The following is a 22,838-nucleotide window of genomic DNA, read 5'->3' as shown; positions in this document are numbered from 1 at the left end:
TACGGTAAACCTGCCCCATAAATGACACCCAGATGCAGGCTCAGGGAGGGGGCAGAACCCAGAGAGTAAAAACTATAAGTGACCTCAGACGTCACCTACTGTAGTCTTCTCAGTTCAGATGAGAAAACTGTGGGCCAGAAGTGGCAGGTTAAGTGGTTAGAAACTACACAAACTGGGAGGTCAAGTGGTCAAGAAATGGTATGTGTGGAGATGAGCAGTCGGGACCCAATGCAGCCAAGGCGTTTCCACTGTTTTCTATGAACACAACCAGTAAGCAGTGCACAACTGGAGTTATGCAGATGGAGGAATGGCACCGTGGGGGGAACCACCATGGCAGAGCTTAGGGCAGAGATGGGGTGATGGGGAAATCAACACAGAGAGAATGTGTGAGGGCTGTGGTGGTGCAGAGCTCCAAACAGCAAGGTCCAAACCTGGTCAGGTCAAAGAGCACATGTACATGGAAAGCCACGGTTCAGGAAAGACAGAGGACAAAACAAAAGGACGACACTGGACACGGAAGAACCACAGAACACAGCTGTAGACTAAGTAGCAGGACACATGTGGGAGGTGAGTGGTGAGGAATAGATGCTGCAGACCTGCCTCCCATCCGTGTTTCTCACCCTGACTTATCTACTCAGATGCTCAAGCCAAAAGACGTCCCTACACCTGCCAGACTGACTCTTCTAACATCCACGTCTGAGCATCACATCCTCGCTCCCAGTTCTCTTGAGCTTCCTGCCATCCTCATCTCTAAGCGACACTTTCCCCCGAAAGTCAGACTGTCTCAAACCCGTACGTCTTAAACCTTCTGTTCCCTCTGTAGGAATGAACGGCCTCCTGCCCCTCAGCACCTCCCAACTCCCGCTTAGCCGAAACTCAGCTTGAATACCCCTCCTGTATAGGAACTTCTGGCCCCTCCTCGGCTGACTTGGACAAACCGTCCCGTCTGTAAGCCTCACGTCACCACCACCCCCCTCGGCCTCTCCTTCCCCGAGGGCCCAGTGCTTGCGGGTTGCTGGGGCCCCGGCTCAGGACACCCCCAGAGACAAGTTCGGAGACGCAAGCGCAGGGGTTGGAGGACACCTCCTCGGGGACGGGCGGAGCAGCCGCGCGGCCGTCCCGGAACTGCACATCTCTCGCCGGGGGAGGTGGGGTGCGGTCTGGCCAGGCGGAGCGGGCAGGGAGCAGGGCTGCGGGGTCGGGCGGTCAGGGAGACGCGTCCCAGGACCGCGACGGCGCAGCACCACGAGCGCAGCCAGCCGCGCCGAGGCGACGGCCGAGAGCGGGCCCGGACGCCCTGGCCCCGGAGGCCCGGCCCTACCTAGAGATGCGCCAGCACGGCCAGCCGAAGACTCGCCCGCGCCGCCCTCAGCCCGCCGCAGACGCCGCGCAGTTCCGCTTCCGGTCGGGTGCTTCCGCTCGCGCGACTGCCCGGCCCGTGCTGGGGGCGGGGCCTGCGCTGCCTGGGCCGGAGGCGCCGGCGGACGAGATGCGCAGGCGCCGGGGGGCGCCGGCTCCCTCAGGTGCCGCGCCCGTTGCCTGGGAAACCGCGCGCTGCTACTGAGGCCGGGGTCGCGCGGGGCTCGGCTCCAGCAGGCGCCCGGAGCTGCGATCGGGCGGTGAGCGGGGCGCGCGCGGGCAGGGACCCTGAACCCGGAGGTCGGCCGAGGAGCGCCCAGCGGGCGCGGCGGGCTCGTCCCGAAGCCCGGTCCCCGAAGGGCGTTCCTGCCGCAGGGCAGGCGGTGGGGGGCTGAGCGGGGGCACTTTCCAGTCGAGTGACCTTGGTGCGTTATCCAGCCTCGACCCGGGGCTTCGTCGTCTGTCGGTTGCAATTACGACGGCGCGTCCCAGGCCGCGCTTGCCGAGAACGCGGCGGAGCGGCGAGCACGAGGTACCGAGGAGCCTCGTTAGCACGGCTGCGATGACCGCCCGGAGCCCACGGTTGTGAGTGGGCGGGCCCGCCAGCCTGGAGCCCGGCGTGGGAGGGAGCGAGGCCGCGTGCCACCCGATCATGCAGGGTCTCCGACTCCCCTTAAGGAGTTCGGACTCTGGAAGCCACCGTCTCGACCTTGTTTCTGCAGCTGCTTTTAAGACCAGTAAGGTTCACATTAAGGACATGCTCCCTTGGGCGGGAGATAAGGGAGGCTTCAGGTGACGCACGGTTCCCATTCCTGTAGCCACAAAGCCACCCTTTTCTAACCAAGAGGACATTTTGGTAGCCAAGTGTGGTAACAGAAAAGTAACTCTGAGACCAATCTAGCTTACTTTTTAATGTAAATATTTGACAAACTTCAATTAATAATATCGGGTTGCTTAAATGTGTCTCAAAACCTGCCTTTACACAAGACATATCTCAGGAAGCCTGCTGGAAGCCGCAGGGAGCTAGAGGCTTTAATCAGGGAGGTAAGACGGCCAGATGTTGTTCCTTCAGAATCTCTTGCAGATCAAGCACTCAAAAAGCATTGCCAAACTGAAGTGACACGATTTGTGTGTATTAAACAATTTGGGAAGGAATCGCTCCATTCTGTATATAAGACTTTCGTTTCCTGCTGTAATTTTTTTTTCTAAAATCAATAAACTGCTCAGTACCTAATACTCGTTGGGTGCCATAGGATAAGACCAACAAGTATGTGAAATGGTCCCTAGTCTTGAGCACATGTGGGGTTTGGGGAGACAGACTAACATGCCTTAAATATCACAGAACCAGTGAGAGTAAGGTTTATAACATGTGTATGAAGAAGGCAGCAAGGAGACAATGTGAGAGCTGAGCCTGGAAGGAGGGTAGGATCTGAGACAAGATTAGAAGACGAAGGACTAACAGGTGGAAGGAACAAAGCTGGGAAAGAGATGACAGTCAGGATTCAGGTGGTGTGAGGGTGCACCCAGGGACCTGACTTTAGAGCAGTGACAGACTGCCCGCCAGACTGTGGAGGCAGCTGGGCAGGCCAACCAGAGCCCCCGCTGGCCTGCCACTGGACGGCACCTGGCTCCACCCCACAGAGCTTCCAGTGAGTACTTCTGCTCCCTCCTAAATAGACACAGATGACCAAGGATCAACAGACATTTGAGGAAGACGAGGGATAAAACAAACAAACTAAGAAGAGGAAAAAATGTTATTAAAACTTTATTATCTGCAGTCTCTGAAGATCATATTATATCAGTGAAAGAGGAAGAAATAGGTATATAAAAGAACATTCAGAAAATAAAGCTCTTGAAAATTGAAAAAGCAATAACTTAAACTTAAAAATTGATAAAAGAAGATAAATTTGATTATATCTCTCAGATAATAGAACAAAAAGAAAAAGAAATGGAGAAAGAGGAAACATAAGAAAATTAGAAGATTAAGAAGTTGAACATCTGAAAAATAAGAGTTACAGGGAAGAGAACAGAGAAAATGAAGAGGAAATTACTCAAGCAGTAATTCAAGAAAAGTTCCTAGATCTAAAAGATGTGTTCTCACATGGAAAGGGCCCACCAAATGCCCTGCACAGCAAACCTGTGAAGAGCCACATGAAGGCACATTGTCACAAAGTGTCAGGATACCAGGGATAGAGAAAGGATCTTAAAGAGTTTCCATAGAGAAAAAGGTCACATTTAAGAACTGGAAATCAGAATGGCCTAGAAATTCTCAATATAATTCCAGGAAAATGAGTTCAGTGGAGCACTAAATTTCAAAATTCTGAAGAAAATAATTCTAACATGAAATCAAAATATTAGTTTTAAATGTGAGGGTAGAGTAAAAATATTTTTCAGATACACAACTGAAAAATATTAACTACAAAATACTTATCTCAGAAGTCTGCTGGAGGATATTCTTCTCCAAAACTAAGAAGTCAAGTAAAAGGAATATTTAGGACCCAGACAGCAGGGAGTCCAAGAGAAGAGAGAGGTGAGAAGTCCCAGGATGAAAGCAGGAGACCAACTAGCTTGGGGCGGAGGCCTTCTGGAGATGCATCTCCAGGGAAAAGTGAGTCCATGGAATGCCTGATGTGTTTGAGTATTTTAAAAGGAGATCTTCAATGTATTTGGTGACAGTATGTAATAGGTATGTAGTAAATAAGCAATAAATTAGTAAAGACAAAACTGTACAAAAAATAAAATACAATTGTAGCATATGCCTCAGCTGTGAATAATGACTCCATAATTTTAATAAAGTAAATACTGGACAGTAATTTAATCAAAAGATGCTATCACTATTTTTGAAAAATGAGAGGTGATCTTGTCTGGGTCTGGGAAATCAGGTGGAAGTGTTATATCATCTTCTAGAGTTAGGAAGGCCATAGACAATATACACAACTGGAAAAGAAAGACAGCATTATAAACTCTTAAAAAAAATAGAGCGAATTTCAAAGAAAGTAGCTAAGAGTTAAACACAGAGGAAGGAATTGGGAGTTTGAAAGCATGGTGTGGGCAATTGCTATTTTTTAAAATAAATCTAGCAGTACTATTTGACTTTTTAAATCTGTAAGTATATTACTTTGATAAAAGTAAAATTTTTCATTTTAAGTTTTAAAATGATTAAGTAACTAGTACAAATGCTAGTAAATGGCACAACTGTTACTCAAACTCAAGTCTGTCTAAATTCTAAAGGCTCCTTAAAATTTTTTTTACTACTGCAGTACATGACAGTGAAGGAAAGGAAAAGCCAAAGATTACTCCCAGGTCTCTTTCCTGGGAGACTAAAAACAAAGTTGGACATAGAAATCAGTGTAAAAGGAACGAAGAAGTTTACGTGTGACCATTCACATCTTCCCCACCTCCTGCTGCACACCACCTAGAGAGACCTTCTTGTGGCCTATTGTACACATCAGATTCATCAGTTTGGGGCAGAATCCAAAACCAGGGGAGGAAGGATTTATATAGAAGAGCAAACCAGGAAAGAAAAGAAAGGAAGGGGAAAAAAACCTGTAAGTTGAAAGTAGGGAGAAGTTGGGAATTAAGGGAGATGAAAGTGTTTCCCAAAAATTGGGAAAGGAAAAAACCCACAGCCATTAAAACATACTAAGTTCTACATGGTTAATCCACATTAAATATTACAGAATTGTTTTATTGCTGAAGAGTGTCACGTAGAGAAATTGCCCCTCTTCCTCTACTGGTCGTCCTTCTGTCTGTGACTTCTTGGGCCCTTCAGGCTTCATGCAGTCACTAGAGAGAGCTAACCCATGTTCAAGGCCAGTAAGGCAGGAATGCTGGGGCAGAAAGATGGAGGGCACCTTGTGCCTTGAAACCGTAGAGCCAAAATTAACAGTAAGACCACTCTGTCTCCTCATTCCCTGAGAAGATGTCTTTTCCTTACAGTTAAGAGTACTGAATTAGGGTTTTCTATTACTTGCAGCCAAAATTATCCTGTTTCAGCTTCTGCCCATGAAAGAGTAATTCCTCCAGAACTTGTCATTCCATTCGAAACCACTAGAAACTAGATAAATTATATGACATTAGTATTTTCTGATGTTAGACAACAGGAAGTGGGGGATGGAGATTCTTGAAAGAAGACTATTCTTTGGTAAGATCAATTAAACTGATAACCCTATAGCTGTGTTGAGCATGATAAAAAGATTGGAGACAGAGATTATGCATGCTGAGGATGGAAGACCGTATCACAGATTTTACTTACACTGAAGGAGTTAAAAGGAAGCTATGTGAACAACTTTAGGTGAGATGATGTATCTTTGAATTTTTCTTACTTTGTGGTTCGCTTTATTCCTTTGATAACTATGTAAGTTTAAAAAGCTAAAGCTCTAAATGTTCTTAGAAACAATGAATAATGCATATATGTAAATTTTAAAAATATGTGCAGTATATTGTGTACATGCATTTTCATGCAATATATTGTATATGTGCAGTCAAACTGTAACAATTCTACCTAATGAAACTGAAAAATGAAAAAAAACCTTAGGTGAGACGAAATTCCTTGAACCATACAAGTTACCAAACCTGATCAAAGAAACAGAAAATCTGAGTAACCCTGTGTTTCCTAAACCCTGTATTTGTTAAGTTGAATTTGTAAGTAAAAACCTCCAACAAAGAAAACTCCAGGTGCGAGTGGTCTCACTGATGAATTCTGTTCAAACACTGAAGAAAGACGTATTAGTCCTACACAAACTCTTTCTGAAAATAAAAGGCCAAGGAACGCTTCTCTGCTTGTACAGCTCACCTAGTGGCAGGAAGCAGTCTGATGTCACTTGGGACCTCTAGCCCCTTGAGCAGCGGGTGGATGGATGAATAAAAGGTAAATGAACTGGCCTTCTCGTTGCCGCATGCTTTGGATCTGACCCTGGCCCCAGCTGTGAACTGTGACTGAGATTAGCCAGCCGTGGTTTCCCTACTTGCCTTGAGTGTGGTCAGGTGGGTAGTGGCCCAGCACTCATTTCTGGCCCCTGAGAAGTGCAGGTTGTGGACCATTCCTAACATCCTCAGGCTGGGCCCTTCACCTGAAAACAGCCGTGTTTATTGCTTCAGTTAACCTACTAGTGTTAATAGGAACAGTTCCAACCACCACAAAAATCATAGCTTATGATTGTTCCTTAAGTATACAAACTCTTAACCAGGCCCCTACCTCCTTAGCAACACTCCACCCCCCACCCTGTATCCATTTTGAGAGCACTTTACAGTCATTAGTTATCAGTGATGATGACTGATAAACAGCCCCGCACCTCCTACCCCATTTTCCTAACACAGAGACCCACTTTGAAAACAGATTTTGATGGTGAGCCAGTGCTGTCCCCATTCTGTGTTTCCTGGGAGGTGGTGGAGGGGAGGGAGTAAGAATTCAAATGGCAAAAAGGGAGGAAACTCTTGAAAAGCTGGAAAGTATGTCCTACATTTTGAGATTAGGAAACATGTTGATGTGAAGGTGAAAAACCACTTGCCCAAATTTGTCCCCCTTTTTTCTCCAATACTTAGGCTGTTTATTGGGGTCCCTTTCCCTCCAGCCCATTTATTGGAGAAGGGCTTTGCAAAGCCGTCTCCTAGCAGCCGAATGCAGAAGGTCCTTTCATAGTACAATGGATGGGAAGGAAAGAAAGAGCTTGGTTTGTTTAAACTGCCTCTGTCTTCATTCACAGCCTGATGTCCGTCTGCATTGTGACACCCACAATGGCACTAAGGGATTCATTGTGGCTGAAAACAAACCAAAACAGAATACGAGATGCTAAGATAAAAGAGTCATGCAACAAAATTGCTAAAAAAAATCTCAGTCTTACATCTGAGATTTATGTTACCTTTTGGCTGTGTGGCCTATTGAGCGGTGTCTGTAATAACCACCAGAGTTTAATAAACAAAAAGATAAATGGGAACTTGTACATTTTTAAGGCGTTTCCACAGAGAGGACGGGTATGCAGGGCTGCTTTGGAAGCTGTTTAATAATCATCGTTCTTTGTTTGCACAACATTCGGGAGCCACCCTCGCACGTTGTGTTTATTTTCCTTCTGATACACATGCCCTCGCGGTGCCCATGTGGCCCAGAAGCGTCCCTGCATGGTCGCTCCCGCCGTCGCCCCCCACCTCCACCCCCTGCCCCGACCAACATCAGATGTTGCAGGAACCCACGCCCAGTTCAGCAGGCAACAGGTGGAAGGTTGAATAGCTTCACACGTTTTTCGGGATGGGGGGTGGGGAGAAAGAGGGAGAAAAAGGAGGGCGGGAGGGCAGGCTTTTGGGAGCCGATTTAAGGATTAGATCAGATGTTATTGCTAGTGAAAAATTAAACAGCCCGGTGCTCTGGGGAGTGCAGATTAATATATTTAGTGACTGTGCGCACAAAGGCCGCTCATTGTAGCCACGTCTGAATGCCTGTGAATAGGATGGAACATATGCAGCCTGTCACCGCAGGTGCCCACATCTGTTCCTCTGCGGGCAGATGCTCGCAGAAAGGAGGTGGGAGGCAGGGGAGGACGGCGCAGTCGCGCAGGGCTGCTCGGGGTCCGGCGGGGACACGCGGGCGGGGCGGGGCGGCGTCCAGGCGGTTCCGGCCCGGCCCGCGCCCCGCCCCGCGGACCGGTTGATTGACGGGTGCCCGGACCGGCGACAGGTGCCCGCGACCGCCGGGTGGGGCGCGTCCCGGAACGAGGCCTCGGGAGGGCCCGCGTCTCCCTCGCCGCCCTTTCTTTCTCATCCTCATTGTCTGACACGGTCACGAGCTTGAGACTCCCAGGTGCGGCCGTGCCTCTGTGCAGGTGATCTGGACACCCCCCCCCCCCTCGCCGCCGCCTCACTCCCGGCGGCACCGGGTCACCCGCCGACTTGCCCTCCCAACCCGGCGCGCACGCCCCTGCGGCGAGTGCCCTGCCTGCCACCGCGGCCCCCTCCAGGCAGCCCTCCAGAACGCCCACCCGTGCCGCACCCCCTCCAGGCAGCCCTCCAGAGCGCCAGGCCCAGTGCGTTCAGTCGGGGGCCGCTCCGGCCGGCGCGCGGAGCAGCTGCGCGGTCATCCGATCCGGACAAAGGCGCCCGGAGCCGCGCCAGGTAAACAGCGCTTTGTCATGGAGATGAGCGCGGACCGCCGGGCAGATGATCCCGGGGTCGGAGGAGCGGCCTCCGCGCCGCCAGCTGAGCCACGCGACCGCCTTTCTCATGCAAACCAGCGCATGCCTCCGCAACCCAGGCCCGCGCTGCGCCCCAGGGCGCGGGGTCCCCGCTCCAGACCACGTGGCCGGGCCATGCTTCCTCCCCTCGCCGTGGGTGTCTGTGCCCGGTGGGTGGAAGGGAGACCCGAGGGGAGGCATCAGGCCCACAAATTCTTCCCTGGGCTCAGTCCTCCGGTCCCCCGCACCCTCCACCCCACGCGAACCTGCCGGTCACCAGTCGCGGTCCTGAGTGCCTGGGGGCCGGCCCTCCTCCGAGGGAAATGCCCCAGGGAGGGCAGGGGAGGTTGAGCTGTGGGGCCGTAATGGGTGTGCCGCCTAGCATTTATCCGCAGCAAGAGGGAAGCCTCGGTGTCTGAACAGAGGTTAGATCTGTCCCGCTTTCCTGCCGTGGACGAATGGACGGCTTGGGGTTAGCATGAATCTTCGATAGAGCGATCCGTACATAACTTAATCAGGTGCTGACACACCGTGTATTCATTCGAGTCAGTGTGTCTTGTAAATGTTCCTCTGGGGTTCAGTCCTTAAGAAGTAAGGAAATATCCCTAATAGCCAGCCGGTACCAGTGGGGTTTTATCCGCAGGTATCTGTAAGAGCTTCCTATATGCACACCAAGTGGGCCAGTTCCTTACCACTTTACTAGCTGCAGGATTCCAAATCTGTGACCAATGGAGAAAGGGCAGACCGATGTGTTGGTGGGAGATGTGACACTAACACCAATTAATAAACTTGCTTTAGGGTCCCTTCTTCTTTTTCAAGTAAGCTGGCATGTTTGATCAACACCAGATTTGCTGCCTGGAAGTTTTTTTTATTTTCTTGTTCTGAACAAGGACCTTAATTCTTCTTAGGAATAAGAGAACCTCTCTGTTGGGTATACAGTATTCAGTTGGTCTAAGAAAACACAAACCCCACTCAAGTCTCCAGACTTGTTTACACAGAAAACTGAACCTGGGGCTGGCTTAGAGTCTGGAGCCTATTCTGGCCATTGTTTATTGCAATCTGCCCAGACCCCCCTCCCCCCAGCCACAACCTCGAACCACACACATACCTCAGGAACACAACCTTTCTTTGGGCAAAGAGGATGGAAACAGGCTTGGGTGACCACAGGAGCAGGTCACACTCACTGCTGAGAATGGGTGTATTTAATTTGATAAAATGATGGTTGTGTGTTTTTATTCCTACATGGCCTAATAAAATGGTGGATAAAATAATCAGGGTCTCCAGCAAACAGAGAACTCAGCTGTAGCTGTTGTGGCCATGCTTCTGATTACACAACTGAGTCTACTCTGGGCACTGGGTCTTTCAGGCTATGAGCTCTGCACGCCTGGCAAAAATAAAACACCAACACCAGGCGACAAATCCCTCTCTCCACTCCTATATCTGATATATTGGGTGCCTTCTAAGCCCTAATGAGCCTCACTTTGTACAGTATATTTGCTGAGACATCAAAAAGTATTTAAAAGAAAGTTTCCTGCTTTTTCCTAATGAGCAAGGTGAGGATTTATGGTGTGTGGGGAGGAGGGAATCTGGCTGCTACAGCCAACACGGAGGCAAGTCTATTTAACACACCCTAGCTTAAGCTCCCTCCTGCATTTAGGGGGTTCAGAGCGCTTAGTTGCGGAGTATACAGACATGCAGTTAGGGAGTGAAAAAACGCCATTTGGTTTGGAGCAGATGGCTGGCTAGGGGGCTGATGGCGTCTAAAGGCGTGTCATCCCCCTTCAGCCTGAATCCCTAAGGGCTCCCCTTGTCTTCCCAATCAATGAAAATTAAAGTGCAAAGAAAGGATGAATAGTTGGACCTCGAGTCTCTCCTTTGTTCATCTCAGCTACTGGTGTGCAGGAGTTAAACTACAACAGACTCCTATAGAAACACTGAAGTTAAACAGTCTCCCGTTAGCTCAGCTTTGAAAGGGAGAGGGGGAGAGGGACCAACGTGGGGGGGGGGGAGAAGGAGAAGAAGATGGAGAGAGAAGAGGAAGAAAAAAGTAGAGGAAAGAAGAGCAGGAGGAGGAAGGACAAGAAAAGGGCTTTCTGCTTGATTTCCCCAATACAGAATTGCATGGCATAAATTAAGTTGGAAAAGAATGAACGCTTTGGGCAGGATTCTGATGGATTTTACGATGCCTTTCAGTTCCGCTTTGCCCTTGTAATCGAGAAATCTGTGCCATGTCAATTTAACAAATACTTGATACTGAGGGGGGGGTGGTTGTTAAAGATTTGGGGGCAAATCTTCCCCCCCCCAAGGTTTAAGCTCTTGCACGTGAAACTTTTTATTTCCAGTTTTCTAAACAGGCATTCAGATGAGCCTGTTTCCCACTTCCATTTTCTAATTAAAAGGTTCCTGATATTTCATTTCTTACTGAAATCTACTCTCAGCCTCTAAGCACAGAGGATTTGGAGCTCACATTCCTTTCTTCTTTTGCCCTCCCCTGTTCCTGGAACCTTCTCACCTTCCTCCCCACCCATCTCTCCTCTCTCTCTCTCTCTCCCCCTTCTTTTACACACACTCTCTCTCTCACCAGCTTCCATGCAGTAGGGAGCAGAGTTCTCAGAAATTAGCTTTCAGAGGAAACATGGATGTAGTGAAAAAAGGATGCTGACACTAGGTGGCAAGATTAAATTAGGATTCGCGCTGGCCCAGCCCTATGGTGATGCAGCGAGTCCTTGCAAAGTCCCCAGAGGGTGGCCATGCTGGGACTGCCACCGTCATGGGGGCACAGGAGGTTTTGAAGTCTCCATTTGTTCTGAACCAAACCATATAGGGTTCTGGTGGAGTCCAAGCCTACTTTTCTCATTTCAGCCTTAAATATTACATACACATTACTTTTGATTAATTCTTTGCTTCTCTAGGGAGGTATCAGTGGAAAACCTAAAATCTGTGGATTCTAAAACTTTACAGGTATTGGAGAGCCTGTTACCTAAAGGCTAGAGGGATGGCTGAGGATGACTTCTGATTTTCAGATTGCTGTCTACGGTGGTTTTACTTGGTATCTGAGAATTTTTCCTCTTTGCATTATATGGTACTTTGTGATCTCAACATCTGCTGCAAAGAAAGTCACGTTTTGCCAGGATATTGCGCGTTCCCACCAGTAAGGCGGAGGTACCACACCTACAGCGAGGCCATTGTGGGCAGGCGCCCTGGGGCTGTGCTCCCATCAAAGTGACATTTACTCCAACACTCACACCTTTCATCCTGGATGAAGCTGCCTTTGGTGTTGAGGGGGAGGTTGAAGGAGCAGATAGGGATGGGAAAGAGACCGCAAAGCGCGCCCAGCACAGAGCTGGATGCCAGAGTAGGAGTCCATGCCCCCACCTTAATTCTGCACCGCGCCCGCAAGCATGAGAACAATTTAGATAGCTCATTGTGTGATACGTGTGTTCTCGGCCCTCCCAATAAACTCATTTCCCCTAAAAAAAAAATCAAAACAAAAGTTCTAGCGTCTGACGGACGTGTAAAAACCTAATAAGGTGATGGTTGTTCAAAGGTTGTGGGTTGAGGGGGGGGTGTCGGGCCGGAGGGTCTTTAAAACATGTGCCGGACATTGTTGCAGAGGCCGCGGCGCGCGCGGAGGGGAGCTCTTTCTCTCCGCATTGTGCGGGGAGCAGGTGCGGTCTGCATTACCATACAGCTGAGCGCACAAAGAGCCACTGATTCAGCCTCGCACAATAACAGACTGCCTTAATGACAGCCACGCGAACGACACACACCAAACTCACTTTTTACCAAGCAGAGGGAGGCCGAGGGGGGATACCCAGGAGAAAGGGTCCGGAGACCCAGGAAAGGTGGCCGTGGCCAAGAATCGCGCCGGGAAGGGTGTGTGTGTGTGTGTGTGTGTATTTTGGGGGCTGAGGGGAGGGGTTGTTCAAGGCGTCAGGATCCCCCGGCTTGTGGGTAGCGGCTACCCAGACCCCGCCCCCCAGCGGCCGCGGACTGGTGCGGGGACACCCTGTGTCAAGGTAACGGGGTCCTCTCGGGCGCCTCGCTTGCCCCCGGCCCCGCCCTACGTACGGGCTCTGTGTTCCAGACGCCGAGTCGCTGTCCTCGGCTGGGAGGTCTGGGTGACAGACCTTCCCAAACTTCCCGAAACTGCCGCTGCGCTCCCGCCACCTTCTCCCCACTGCTCGCGCCCGCCCCCTCCCTCTTGAGCCCGGGTCCCCCGCCCCAGAGACTCCTCCTTAGGAAGAGGTTGCCGGGGAGAAGGGGCGGCCCAGAGGAAACTGGGCCTCTGACTTCGCCCCCCTCCCCAGGCCCCGGCTGCGGCCCGCGAGGGGGACGGAGGCAGGCGCAGCGGCGGCCGGAGAGTTCCCGAGGCCCGACGCGGCCTCACCCGCCGGGTTGCTCTCCGCAGGGCAGGGGAGGAGCGCCACCCCCGCGCGTCCAGGGGCCTCTGTGAGCCTGTGGCCGGGAGGGAGCGCCGAGGAGCCCGGGCGGCAGCACCGGCCTCGGGCGCAGAGGGGATTCTTGCGGTGAACATTTTGCAGGAATGTAAATGAGTGCGTTTGGTGTGGTGGGGGGTGTTGGGGGCGGGGGCAGGGGAGGGCCGGGGGCGGGGAGGGTGGGGGCGGGGAGGAGGGTTGCACATTTTACAGCTCACTGACCATTTGGCGATCCATTGAGAGGAGGGTTTGGAAAAGTGGCTCCTTTGTGACAGCTTTCGCCAGATTGGGGGGCTGCTCATTTGCATCTCATTAGCCATGCGGCCGGCCGGCGGGATATAAGGCGGCGGCGCGGGGTGAGCCCGAGCCCCTGCGCGCCTGTGGATCCCCGGCCGGCGCCGCACCGGACGCGCAGCCTGGCGCGCAGCCTCCGCCGCGACCCGGGCCGGGACCCCGGGTGTTGACCTGGATGGCACTGGCTGGGTCCCTCGGAAAGATTCGGGTCCAGGGCGCTGCCCGGACCGCGGCCGCCGAGTGAGCCGGCTGGGCCGCACCGGCAGGCGCTCCGCCGGCCTCGGATTACCGCCTCGCGCGTGGGATTTCCAGACCGCTGCTCGCTAATCGGACTCGCGGGGAGCCCTTCAGCTCGTTGGGAATTGGGCTGAATATTCTGGACGCTTTCTCTCTCCTCTTTTTTTTCTTCCTTCTTTCTCTCTTTTCTTTTCTTTTTTTTCCCCCCCTCCTACGAAGAAGCTTGAGACAAAACCAGGAAGCAGACGACCCCTACCTACTGGAGGATTGAAAGAAAGAGGGGAAAACCGAAAGTTGCCGCTCCAGGAGCAATCTCTCCGGGGAGCCTTGTTAAAATTCGTTCATCCCCGGAGCTGCCGTCGCCTCCGCGGGGCGGATCTAAGGAGCCTCGGCCTCGGAAAGAGCCGGAGACGGACCTTTTAGGAAAGAAGTCCGGATTATCCCTGCCCGGGGCAACGCGGCGGCCCTTTCCTGCCCACGTTCCTAGGGCCACATTCCTCCCCGAGATTCCCTGCTGACTTGAGAAGAGGAGGGGGACACCAGAAGAGCGAGCGCGTCCGGCGGTGCACCATGGGCCGGCGGTGCGCCCTGGCCCTCGCCGTGCTCTCGGCCCTCCTGTGCCAGGTAAGTAGCCAGGTGGGGTCCCCAGGGCCGCGCTGTCAGGTAGGCTGTCAGCGGGGCGCCCCGGGGCCCTATGGGGTCAGATGGGGACCCGGGGCGCGGGTCCCACGGGGGAAAGGACGCGGCGAGACCGGGTCCCTGCGCCCAGAGCCCCACGCCACAGCCTCCTCCGTAGGTCTGGAGTTCCGGGGTGTTCGAGCTGAAGCTGCAGGAGTTCGTCAACAAGAAGGGGCTGCTGGGGAACCGCAACTGCTGCCGAGGGGGTGCCGGGCCCCCGCCGTGCGCCTGCCGGACCTTCTTCCGCGTGTGCCTGAAGCACTATCAGGCCAGCGTGTCCCCCGAGCCGCCCTGCACCTACGGCAGCGCTGTCACGCCAGTGCTGGGCATCGACTCCTTCAGCCTCCCGGACGGCGAGGGAGCCGACCCCGCCTTCAGCAACCCCATCCGCTTCCCCTTTGGCTTCACCTGGCCGGTGAGCGCCAAACCTGCGGGCGCTGGGCGGGCGGGGCGGGCGGCAGGTAGGGGTGGAGGCGGCAGACCGGCCCGGCTCCCCGGCGCGGCGGGGGCGCACGACAGGGGCGCTCGGGTGGACTCGGGCAGGTGGGCGCCGCGGTCTTCAGGGGCCTGGGGCGCTGCCTCCACGCCCGGAGTGACCCGCTGGCGGCCGGTAGGGGTGGGGGAAGGGTGACAGCCGGGGCGCGATGAGGCAGAGGCGCCGAGGACCCGGGACATTTCCGTATCCGGCCTCGGTGCCGAGCCCCCAAGTGGAACAGACCCTTTCACGTGGGAAGGTTCGAGTTCCCCAGCTCCTGGTCCGGCTGGTGGTTCTGTTACCCTAGGAGCCTGACAGCCCCCAGCCCCTCTGTTGGGTTCATTCCCGGGAAGGCCTCTGACAGCTCCCTGCAGCCCCGCCTGCTCCGAGCGGTCTTTTTTCTTTTTCCTTCTTTCTTTCTTTTTTTTAAACGCGATATCCTGTATTAACAGGCTGAAAAAACACGTCAGGAAACCATTCTTTTAAACGCTCTTCCATTTCCTTAAGGAAACTGAAATCAGGCAAGCGATGTCCAGAGCCCCACCCCCACCCAGGACACACGGCGCACGCAGAGCTGCCACCGCTTACTTGGCTGTCCCGAGAGCTTTGATTTTTTATTTTAACATTTCTGTCTTATGTCTCCTCCCCCTTTCTCCCAGGGCACCTTCTCTCTGATCATTGAAGCTCTCCACACGGATTCTCCCGACGACCTGGCAACAGGTAAAGACTGTGCAGACTGCTTTCCCAGTTAGTATACATCTGACTTCAGATCTCCTGGGAAAGCATCGTCTACATTTTTCATTCTGCATGTTCCCCGGAAAGGTTCAGGATGAGTCTTGGGCCTCCTTCCCTGGCTTCCTTTCCACCTCCCTCCCTCCCCAAGCCCCTGCGTTCTCAGTCAGAGCCAACCAAGCACCTCCTCCCACAGAGAACCCAGAGAGACTCATCAGCCGCCTGGCCACGCAGCGGCACCTGACGGTGGGCGAGGAGTGGTCCCAGGACCAGCACAGCAGCGGCCGCACCGACCTCAAGTACTCCTACCGCTTCGTGTGTGACGAGCATTACTACGGGGAAGGCTGCTCCGTCTTCTGCCGCCCCCGCGATGACGCCTTTGGCCACTTCACCTGTGGGGAGAGAGGGGAAAAAGTCTGCAACCCTGGCTGGAAAGGCCAGTACTGCACCGAGCGTGAGTCCCTGTGGGAGGCTGCTGCCCCTCAGTCTCCCCTCTCCAGGCCTGCACTCCGGGGCAGTGGGGGAGCGTTCTCTGAGCTGCGGGGATCCCGGGATTTTAGCTCTCGCAAGATGTTCTGGTGGGGAAACCAAGGCCAGGGAGCCTGAGAGAACTGCTGAGACCTCACAGTTAGGCAGTGGCCGGTCGGGGTCAGCTCAGACGTTTTAACTTCCGCTATGGGAAGCTGCCTTTCTTAATCAGGAAGGATTTTGGAGACAGGGCCAGGGGTCAGGAAGTAAGCCTGAGGGAAGGGAGGGAGGAAGGAAGGGAGGAACAGAGTGGAGGCTGTGTGCAGGGTGTGCTTTTACCAAGTTCTCTTTGCCGGGACAGCGTCTCGTTGAAAAGTGCTTTATTTCTCTCTGGAGCTCAGCCTTCTGTGGAGCCGGCGTGTTTACAAATATTACATGTGATGCACGAGCACTGTTTGTGACACTGTTGCTTGTGGGGGTCTGTGGACACGGGTGGGTGTGTGTCGAGGCCTGGCTCTACCAGCCCTGCCCAGGAGGGGCCCACCTGCCCGTCTTGGGCACCATGCATCTACTTGAGGGATGTTCACAGAGCGTCTTGCCTGGGAGGAAATACTTTTACAAAAGTGACTTAGGCCCTGCCTGCCCACAGCTGGGGATTCTCCAGGCGGGCAGGGTGGCTGTCCAGGATGCAGGAAACCAGGGAAGGTGGGATGGGGGTTATGAGGACCGGCTGGCTCCTAGGCCTGGTTCAGCGGAACTCAGGTAGCCTCACTGCCATCCTGCAGTCCCAGGTGTTAGATTTCCCCATAGCTGGGTGGGGTGGGCCCTGGAGCTCCCCAGAAACCCCAGTGAACTTTCCTTCTGCCCGGGAGACAGCTAACCTTTTCTTGCTGGGTAGATTCTTAGTTTTAACTTGTCCCTGGGGTGAGGGTAGGTCTTCACGCTCAGCGTCCTTGTTGCTCAACTTTCCACAGTTCCTTGGAGCCCGCCTTGGCCTGAGCTGCCTCTGTTGTCTTAAAAACTTGTGGAGTGGCTTGTTAATGAGTTTCATAACCAGGGGAAGGAAGCCAGCTCGAAGCCTCAGCCTCCAGCCTCGCCTCCCCGCCACCCCCCAACCTCGCCTCCCCGCCAGCCCCCAACCTCTGCTGCCTCCCTCCTGGCTCCCCTCCCTTCTCCTCGCCGTGGGGTAGCCATAAACTTAAACTTTTTCTTCTTATTCAAACACTGGATTCTCTCTCCGCCCCCAGCTCGCGCGTGCCACCGATTAGATCTCTCTGGGGATAGGCAGCAGGGACACACACCCATTCCCATTGGCGGAAAGGGTGCACGTGCGTGCGTGTGCGCGTGCGTGTGCGTGCGTGTGTGCGTGTGTATGTATGTGTGGTGTGTGCATGCTAAGGGTGTGTGTGAGGGGTGGGGGCATGGGGCGAGGGGCCGGTATTGTTGCACTGGGGCAGCTGCTGGGAGAGAGCAGACAATGGAGCAGCTGTCTTGCCCTGGTACTCTGCATACCAGCTGTCCACCCTTATCTAACACACACTTTCTGGGTATTAAGAGGTGGAGCTTTGTGCATAGAATTGGGAAGTGGGGGAGGAGGGGGGGAAGGACTTCTGACCCTCTCTTAGAAGAAAAGGGGCCGGTGGGGGTGGGGGCTTCCGTGCTCTTTTGTCCTTGAGCCGCTGTGTTAAGAAGAATGCTCCTGGGCTGAGTAAAGTCCGTGTTACCAGCGGCCTCCGATATGCTCGCTCATGGGCTTGCTGCGGAGCCGGCACAGTTTGCAGCCTGCTGTGCTGGGGGGCGCTCTGGTGGGCTGACCCTGTGCCTTTTCTTCTTGCAGCCATCTGCTTGCCAGGGTGCGATGAGCAGCATGGGTTTTGCGACAAGCCAGGGGAATGCAAGTAAGTTTGTAAAAATTGCTTTTTTAATTTCCTTTTTCTTGTTGTCCTTTTCCACCTAATATATTTGTAAGGCAACTCTAGATGATCTTGTAAGAAACTCAGTTAAGATTAGCTAGTTGGGGGCCTGTTTTTTTCTGGTGTTTCTATTTAAAAAATATATGGATGTGCAGAGGGTCAAGGATTGTCAGCATGTGAGCTCCTTGGCGGTTGTGGAACTTGCAGATGGAGGTTAAAAAGAACTGGCACAGAAAAGGAGAGCACGTAGGTGGTTTTCAAACTTCGCGGCACATTAGAATCACTTAGCGATGCTGCCTTGGTTGGCCCTGGCACCCATAACCAGACCCTCTGTATGGGACCCGGGCCTCAGTTTGTATTTGAGTGCCTTCCAGGGTTCTGCCTCATTTGGGAACCAGCGGTGTGGATGCTGTTTGCAGAGATTTTCATGTGTGCAAAATGTGTTGCTAGGAACCCAGTAGTGTCAGCATCCACTGACTCCATCTTCTCTTCTAAGGTGCAGAGTGGGCTGGCAGGGCCGGTACTGTGACCAGTGCATTCGGTACCCAGGCTGTCTCCATGGCACCTGCCAGCAGCCCTGGCAGTGCAATTGCCAGGAAGGCTGGGGGGGCCTCTTCTGCAACCAGGGTAAGCCTCCTGTTCCTTCCGGGCAGCCTGGCTCCCCGTCTTGGGCCCCGGGAAGTACAGTCTCAAGAATTTAACCCTGGGCTTCCTGTCTCCTTTCTCGCAGACCTGAACTATTGCACACACCACAAGCCCTGCAGGAATGGGGCCACCTGCAGCAACACAGGCCAGGGAAGCTACACTTGCTCATGCCGGCCCGGGTACACGGGGGCCAACTGCGAGACGGAGGTGGACGAGTGCAGCACCAGCCCCTGTAGGAATGGAGGGAGCTGCACGGTGAGTCTGGCCACCGTGGGCACCCCTGCTGCGCCGGGAGTCCTGGTTTGATACGGGCCGCGCGGTTCCCTTGGAGCAACGTAAGAAAGCTTTCTTCACCTTCTCCGTTCCTCAGGACCTCGAGAACAGCTACTCTTGCACCTGCCCACCTGGCTTCTACGGCCAGATTTGTGAGCTGAGTGCCATGGCCTGTGCCGATGGCCCCTGCTTCAATGGGGGACGGTGCTCGGACAACCCCGAAGGGGGGTACACCTGCCGCTGCCCCTTGGGCTTCTCTGGCTTCAACTGTGAGAAGAAGATGGACTCCTGCAGCTCCTCGCCCTGTCCCAATGGTAAGGGCCGCCGGAGAGTGCCTCAGAAGCATGTGCGCTTAGTTTCCAGCCCAGTTCATCAGTTTGCAAGTTACTTCGAATTTCAGGAGCCCTTTTGTCTGAACAGTGAGAAACTCTTCTTAGAAATTTTATCCTCGGCCTGGAAATGCCCAGGGAGTGAGAAAGACAGGCAGGAATATTCATTCTCTGCAGGGAATGCCACAGGCAGGAGAGGCAAGGACTTGCCTGCAGTGTGTCTCAGGCGCCCAAGATCCTGAGCACCAGCGGTCTGCCCCAGCGCCAGCTCTGCCACTGTGTGTCGGAGGGCAGCTCGTGCCACCACCACGTAGAGCTGGTGTGTCTGTGCGAGGAGCTGTGGTCTCTACGAGGGGTGGGATGCCCTAAGCAAACTCACAGGGAGGGAAACTGGGCCCCCGACCGGCCAACGGGTCTGGAAACTTCTGGAGCTTCTCCGTTAGACACGCTGATGCTTGGAGAGGAGTCATTTTGCTTTGCCCTCTGTGTGCCATGCAGAGGCGCGGCAGCCCTGTGAGCTCTGGCCCTTTTTTCCTGCTTGTTTCCATCCATTGAACCAACAGAGGCACTGATGTCTCATTTTTGGAGAGGAAGGTTTAGCAGACTTGACTCTGGAAGGACCAAGACCCCTCCCTAGCTTCTTTCCTCCTTCTTTTCTCTCTTTGGGTCTTCGATTCCTGCTTTCACTGCCTGTCACTGTGGGTGAGCCCGCCATCGCCTTGAGCCTCTTCTGTGGCCCAGTCCTCTGTTGGCTTGCTCTGATGACGAGGCAGGGATGCAGGCAGAGATCTTGCCCAGTACACGTAGGGGCCGGAGCCTGTGTTCTGTGTTTATGGAGCTAGACCAGACTCCCCACCACGGGCTCATATCTGACGTGTGTTCTGTTAAGTGACAACCTCGTCTAGGCTGGTGTGTGATGCAGCAAATGCTTCAGGACATTTGCTGGGTGACAAGCCACTGCCCGTGTCCCGCGTTCCAGGTGCACAGTGTGTGGACCTCGGCGACACTTACCTCTGCCGCTGCCAGGCTGGCTTCTCTGGGAGGCACTGTGATGACAACGTGGACGACTGTGCCTCCTCCCCGTGTGCCAACGGGGGCACCTGCCACGACGGTGTGAATGAATACTCCTGCACCTGCCCCCCCGGGTACACGGGCAGGAACTGCAGTGCCCCCATCAGCAGGTGTGAGCACGCGCCCTGCCACAACGGGGCCACCTGCCACGAGCGGGCCCTCCGCTACCTGTGCGAGTGTGCCCGGGGCTACGGGGGCCCGAACTGCCAGTTCCTGCTCCCCGAGCCGCCCCTCGGGCCGGTGGTGGTGGATCTGACCGAGAAGTATGTGGAGGGCCAGGCCGGGCCGTTCCCCTGGGTGGCCGTGTGTGCGGGCGTGGTGCTGGTCCTCATGCTGCTGCTGGGCTGTGCCGCTGCCGTGGTCTGCGTGCGGCTGAGGCTGCAGAAGCGCCGGCCCCCTGCTGACCCCTGCCGGGGGGAGACAGAGACCATGAACAACCTGGCCAACTGCCAGCGGGAGAAGGACATCTCCGTCAGCGTCATTGGGGCCACGCAGATCAAGAACACCAATAAGAAGGTGGATTTCCACGCGGAACCGGGTGTGGAGAAGAGCAGCCTCAAGGCCCTCGACCCTGCTGTGGGCTGTAACCTGCTGCAGGACCCTAGGGGCGCCACCGCCACGAGGGACCCCCACAGCAAGCGCGATGCCAAGTGCCCGCCCCAGGGCTCTGTGGGGGAGGAGAAGGGCACCCCGACACTCAGAGGGTGCGTGCCATGGGCAGAGGGGACACATGGGAAGACCAGCCCCAGAGGGCACCCCAACATGGGTGCTGAGGGCCAGGCTGGGCAGGGGACGGCTGGGGAGGGTGCCCCAACACGGGTGCTGAGGGCCAGGCTGGGCGGGGGCCAGCTGGGGAGGGTGCCCCAACACTGGGGTGCTGAGGGCTGGGCTGGGCGGGGGCCGGCTGGGGAGGGCGCCCCAACACTGGGGTGCTGAGGGCCAGCTAGGTGTGTTCCTCCAAGCTCTGGTCGTTTTCCTGCTCAGAAATGTTTTCTCGGATTGACTGTGGTTGTCTTCTGTTTTCCTCCTAGTGGAGAAGCATCTGAAAGAAAAAGGCCGGACTCTGTGCACTCCACTTCAAAAGACACGAAGTACCAGTCGGTGTACGTCATATCCGAGGAGAAGGATGAGTGTGTCATCGCGACAGAGGTCAGTGCGCAGCTGGCGGCCTGGGTGGGGACCGGAGCGTAGACTGGCTGGCGCTGACTTCCCACCGTCCTGCGGCCCCTCTAGGTGTAAAGCGGAGGCCACGCGGCAAATTCCCGTTGCTCTTAGACTAAGTAAAATTCCAAGGATATATGCCCCGACGAATGCTGCTGAGAGAGGAGGAGCTTCATGGACCGCTGCTGAGAAGCCCGGCTCTCTTCCTGACGTTGTGGCGTGGCCGGCGGGCTGCGGCCACGGGCGCTCCAGGTGCCTGCTGCACTGCCTTTTTAGGATGTTTCCATTGCACTATGGACAGTTGCTTTTAAAAAATATATATTTAAATGAATGGACTTAATTACTACATAAGAAGCATGCACTGCCTGAAGTGTATATTTTGGATTCTCATGAGCCAGTCTTTTCTTGAATTAGAATCACAAATACTGCCTTCATCGTCCTTTTTGATACTAAAATGTGTTTTTTTTCTAGGTGGAAAAAAATGTGTGTTATTTTTTGGACCTGTAAAAATATTTTTCATGATATCTGTAAAGCTTGAGTATTTTGTGATGTTCATTTTTTATAATTTAAATTTTTGGTAAATATGTACAAAGGCACTTCGGGTCTATGTGACTATATTTTTTGTATATAAATGTATTTATGGAATATTGTGCAAATGTTATTTGAGTTTTTTACTGTTTTGTTAATGAAAAAATTCCTTTTTAAAATATTTTTCCAAAATAAATGTTATGAACGACACCCAGAGGCGTGATTCCTCGTGCTCCTCACAGCAGACCTGCCCTCACTCACACGCGTGGTCCGAGGCCCTGAGGACAGGAATGGACTCTGCTTTTCTGCTTCTGATGTCTTTGCCCGGTTTCACCGGATTGATTAAAAGCAGCTTGCCTCGCCCCTCGGCCCCTCTGGAGAACCCTCAGAGATGACTCTCAGTCAGGGCAGGCCGAGTGCTGCTGTTGGTTCCCCGAGCAGCCCCTCGTCGCTGTGAACGCCACGTTGCCCACGGTCGGTGCAGAGACACCTCGGGGCTGGCTGCTTTCCTCTGGAGGCTGATCTTTATCAGGACTGGGACGAAGCCTCATTTTGGTCAAATACCCATGAGGCACTTTACTGTTGCCATGGCAAATGGTTTTTGTCTTAGAAAACTACTTGCTCATCCACTTGTGGGCTTATTTCTGGTTAATTTAAAGGAGTCAGTTGTCTCCTCGTTCAAGCACTGCTGCAGGGGGACAGGCAGTAGGGATGAGAGCCCTCTCGTGCGTGTGCCAGGCCCCTCCTCTGCAAGAATTACTTCGTTGGTCCCGGTGGGGCGCCCCCCTCAGAGTAGCACCATTACTCCCACTTCAAGGTTGAGACTGAGGCTTGTGGGTAACGTGCTTGCTCAGGGCTTGTAAGTGGCAGCGGGACTCCAGATCCCGGTTTAGTCATTATTTTTCATAAACTCGGCTTCTCACTGAGTACAAGAAAGGGATATAATACCACTGGTGCGAGTGGGCAGGTCCAGAGGACCCGTGCCGTTCATCAGCACCCTAGGACAAGTCTGTCCTGGGATCCAGGGGTCTGTTTCTGGGGTTGGCAGGAGGCAGGCGAGGGACAGAGCTTCC

The 22,838-nt window shown here is 53.9% G+C and overlaps 2 protein-coding genes and 1 long non-coding RNA gene across 16 annotated transcripts in view; 1 reads left to right on the top strand and 2 right to left on the bottom strand.

Annotated features, from left to right (window-relative positions):
- The window catches only part of FAM120B (family with sequence similarity 120B), a 72,950-nt gene extending 71,538 nt beyond the window's left edge, over positions 1-1,412 (bottom strand). For 12 of the 13 annotated variants that reach the window (XR_004322175.1, XR_004322177.1, XR_004322174.1 and 9 more), the window contains exon 1: positions 1,322-1,412. The gene's annotated coding sequence lies outside the window, so the exon portion shown is untranslated. The remainder of the gene's footprint in view (positions 1-1,321) is intronic. The other variant, XM_032485409.1, reaches the window with a different exon arrangement.
- A 1,600-nt stretch (positions 1,413-3,012) lies between these two features.
- Positions 3,013-16,443, bottom strand: LOC116665508. The gene is made up of 3 exons (XR_004322173.1): positions 16,433-16,443; positions 15,403-15,408; positions 3,013-3,094 (listed from the first exon to the last, which is right to left on the bottom strand). It is a non-coding gene; the product is annotated as an uncharacterized LOC116665508 (long non-coding RNA).
- On the top strand, positions 12,554-21,975 carry DLL1 (delta like canonical Notch ligand 1). 2 transcript variants are annotated; one of them, XM_032485403.1, is made up of 12 exons: positions 12,554-13,078; positions 13,712-14,116; positions 14,289-14,585; positions 15,305-15,365; positions 15,574-15,831; positions 17,683-17,743; positions 18,255-18,385; positions 18,489-18,658; positions 18,774-18,990; positions 19,985-20,780; positions 21,108-21,225; positions 21,310-21,975. In XM_032485403.1, exons 2-12 carry the CDS (start codon positions 14,063-14,065, stop codon positions 21,313-21,315), a joined length of 2,169 nt encoding a protein of 722 aa, XP_032341294.1. In that variant the 5' UTR covers positions 12,554-13,078; positions 13,712-14,062; the 3' UTR covers positions 21,316-21,975. The 2 variants fall into 2 exon arrangements, with proteins under 2 accessions (XP_032341294.1, XP_032341295.1); XM_032485404.1 differs by lacking the exon at positions 12,554-13,078 and having other exon boundaries at positions 13,153-14,116; positions 15,574-15,813.
- Positions 21,976-22,838: the final 863 nt, after the last annotated feature.

Source organism: Camelus ferus, chromosome 8 (genome assembly GCF_009834535.1).
Source record: "Camelus ferus isolate YT-003-E chromosome 8, BCGSAC_Cfer_1.0, whole genome shotgun sequence".
Taxonomy (NCBI): Eukaryota; Metazoa; Chordata; class Mammalia; order Artiodactyla; family Camelidae; genus Camelus; species Camelus ferus.
Note: the sequence above shows the minus strand (reverse complement) of the source record. Positions and strands in the feature narration are given on the sequence as shown.